The sequence below is a fragment of the Engraulis encrasicolus genome, chromosome 7, assembly GCF_034702125.1.
Source record: "Engraulis encrasicolus isolate BLACKSEA-1 chromosome 7, IST_EnEncr_1.0, whole genome shotgun sequence".
In the NCBI taxonomy this organism is placed as follows: domain Eukaryota; kingdom Metazoa; phylum Chordata; class Actinopteri; order Clupeiformes; family Engraulidae; genus Engraulis; species Engraulis encrasicolus.
Genome location: NC_085863.1, coordinates 41,645,654 through 41,648,153, shown reverse-complemented (window position 1 = coordinate 41,648,153; position 2,500 = coordinate 41,645,654). Strand labels below are relative to the sequence as shown.

Below are 2,500 nucleotides of genomic sequence, written 5' to 3'. Positions count from 1 at the left end.
ATTGCATTTATGCCTCACCCGTGCAAGGGGGCAGCCCTCAGTGGCGCCCCATGGGGAGCAGTGCGGTGGGACGGTACCATGCTCAGGGTACCTCAGTCATGGAGGAGGATGGGGTAGAGCACTGGTTGACATGGGCGTAATTTCCACGGGGGTTACGGGGGTTTTGACCCCCCCAAACTTCAAACCCTGACAATATAACCCCTCTTATATAATTGTACAACCCCCCCCTATATAACTACAGTGCTTGTCTTGCATGAACAACTTTACCCATTTTATGTAAAATAGTGAAAAATAGTTTCGTTCAGTTATGTTTAATCATGTTGTAATGTAACCCCCCCCTGCCCCCCTTGGTATTTCCCAAATCTGCGTTAGTTGTGTACGTAGTATTGTCAATGGGTAATCCTCTTCTCCACTATCCCAAATTCAAACTGATTAGCGATCAGCTTTACCAAGTATTGAGCAATGGTTTTTTTCTACTTTTAACTTGCAATTGCCACGTGATCATGCGTGGATATGTCTTTGGCATAAGAAACATTATTTCCGAGTGTTTTGAGAACCTATAGTGTACCACCAGAGAGGATTTATACCTGTAGGTAGAAAGGCTATGGTACCACTGCTTTCTGCCTGTCAGTTAGTTAGCTATTTTATGCTAGGTTACGACAGACAGCTAGTTCAATAACACTGGACGTGGCTGGCTATTTGGACTTCGTTGATGGCTAGCACTTGGGATATTTACTCCCTCAAACCAACACATTTTGTGAAACCCTAGCAATCGGACGTCTGTTTGTTTTATTTCACGTCATTTAAGTAGTTTTTGGTTACCCCCTGTCCAGTTGCCTGCGTGATTTCCTATGATAGTATCCACTTCAAATGAGAAGCTTGTTCAATGCAGCTGAACCGAAATGCCAGTAAGTTTTTTGACACCAATAGTAAACACATCCATTTTAAATAAGATGTATTGTGGCATTATATTTTGTTTTCAAAATCGCATTTGTTGACAACAGCCAAGCGATTACAGTTTGTTTCGCCAGTTAACTATTGAAGAGAGAGACACGAGAGAGGGTGGGGAGACAAGGGGTTCCCTCCACGCGTGACACTATCCGTGGCTGTGCTTGGAGTGAGACAGAGTAGGTCCTCTCAATATTTTTGTCGCCAGTCGCCACTGTATATTTAGTTATAAAAAAACAACAACAGTCAATTGTATAAATAATGGGTATGGGATATTATGTAGCCAGCAGGCTACTTTAATTTCTACCACAGCAACTTTCTTCTGATCATATGATTAACAACATGGCGAACAACAGACAAGAGATCCTATTTGTGCTGCTGCAGCATCCTGATTAGTGATTGATGGTTGGGATATGTCATTCATATTTGGCACAGATTTTATCAACCATCTCTGACTGTAGCTTTCTCCTGATCCTATGAATTACTAAACAAAGGGTAGGAATGTTTTTAATTAATTAATTAATCAACTCATCTTTGCTTTATTGCTATATGCCACATTACAAATGGAGATTTTCTGACAGCTTGACTTAAGCCTGATTGGGAAAATGCATTCTCTAAAACTCTGATGGGAGTTTGCTGCCAAGCCATTTGAACATTAACTGAGGTTTTTTTTTATATCAGGTTCAAGAACTTGATTGTGCAGGTCACCAAAGAGAGATCCAAGGCCAAGGAGGTACAGGTGATGAGAGAGAGAGACGGGTGTCCAGAGAGAGAGAGACGAGGAAGCACAGATGAGAGGGAGAGAGAAGGAGGTGACAAAGGAGGTGAACCAGTTCAAGAGATAGAGTATGAAGGTGTCAGAGGAGGTGCAGCAGTTGAAGGAGAGAGAGGCAACGGAGGAGATGTAGCAGTTGAGCAACAGAAAGGAGGTGATGGAGGAAGTGCATCAGTTGAAGACAGAGGGAGAGAACGAGGCGAAGGAGAATCGGATGACCAAAAACAGGGAGAGAGAGTACAGACAGAGACAGCGCAGGAGGCACAAATGACGAGGTAACATACATAACTGTACATTCAAATACTGAAGAAAACTGTTTAGCCATTTAATTAATTTAGATGGAAATCTTGACCCCCCCAATTGTCAGCATAAAGTTACGCCCTTGCTGGTTGATTACTCCCCCCACCAACCTGGCGGGTCGGGAGTCGAACCGGCAACCTTTGGGATGCAAGTCTGACGCCCTAACCGCTCACCCATGACTGCCCTATAATATGTAATGTTATGCAATGTAGTGTGTTATAATGTAGTGTAGTGTAGTGTATACGTAGTAGTGTGAGGTAGTGTAAGGTAGTGTAGTAGTGTAATGTACCTGAAAGGTGGAGGGGATGATGACGTAGCGCCCCCTAGGGAGCGTGACGCGCATGAAGACGGAGCGGGCGTTGATGTAGGTGGAGGTCGCCACGTTCTGCTGCGTGATGATGTCATGCATGCGGTACTTCCTGTTTCTCTCCACCTATCAGAGACATTGAGATCCACCAGCAGCCAATGAGAGGAGAG

The 2,500-nt window shown here is 44.0% G+C and overlaps 1 protein-coding gene across 1 annotated transcript in view; it reads right to left on the bottom strand.

The window, feature by feature from the left end:
* LOC134452916 (calpain-5-like) overlaps positions 1–2,500 on the bottom strand; it is a 24,967-nt gene that overhangs the window by 4,334 nt on the left and 18,133 nt on the right. The window contains exon 12 of the mRNA XM_063203594.1: positions 2,313–2,456. Within this exon, the coding sequence (XP_063059664.1) occupies positions 2,313–2,456 (144 nt within the window). The remainder of the gene's footprint in view (positions 1–2,312; positions 2,457–2,500) is intronic.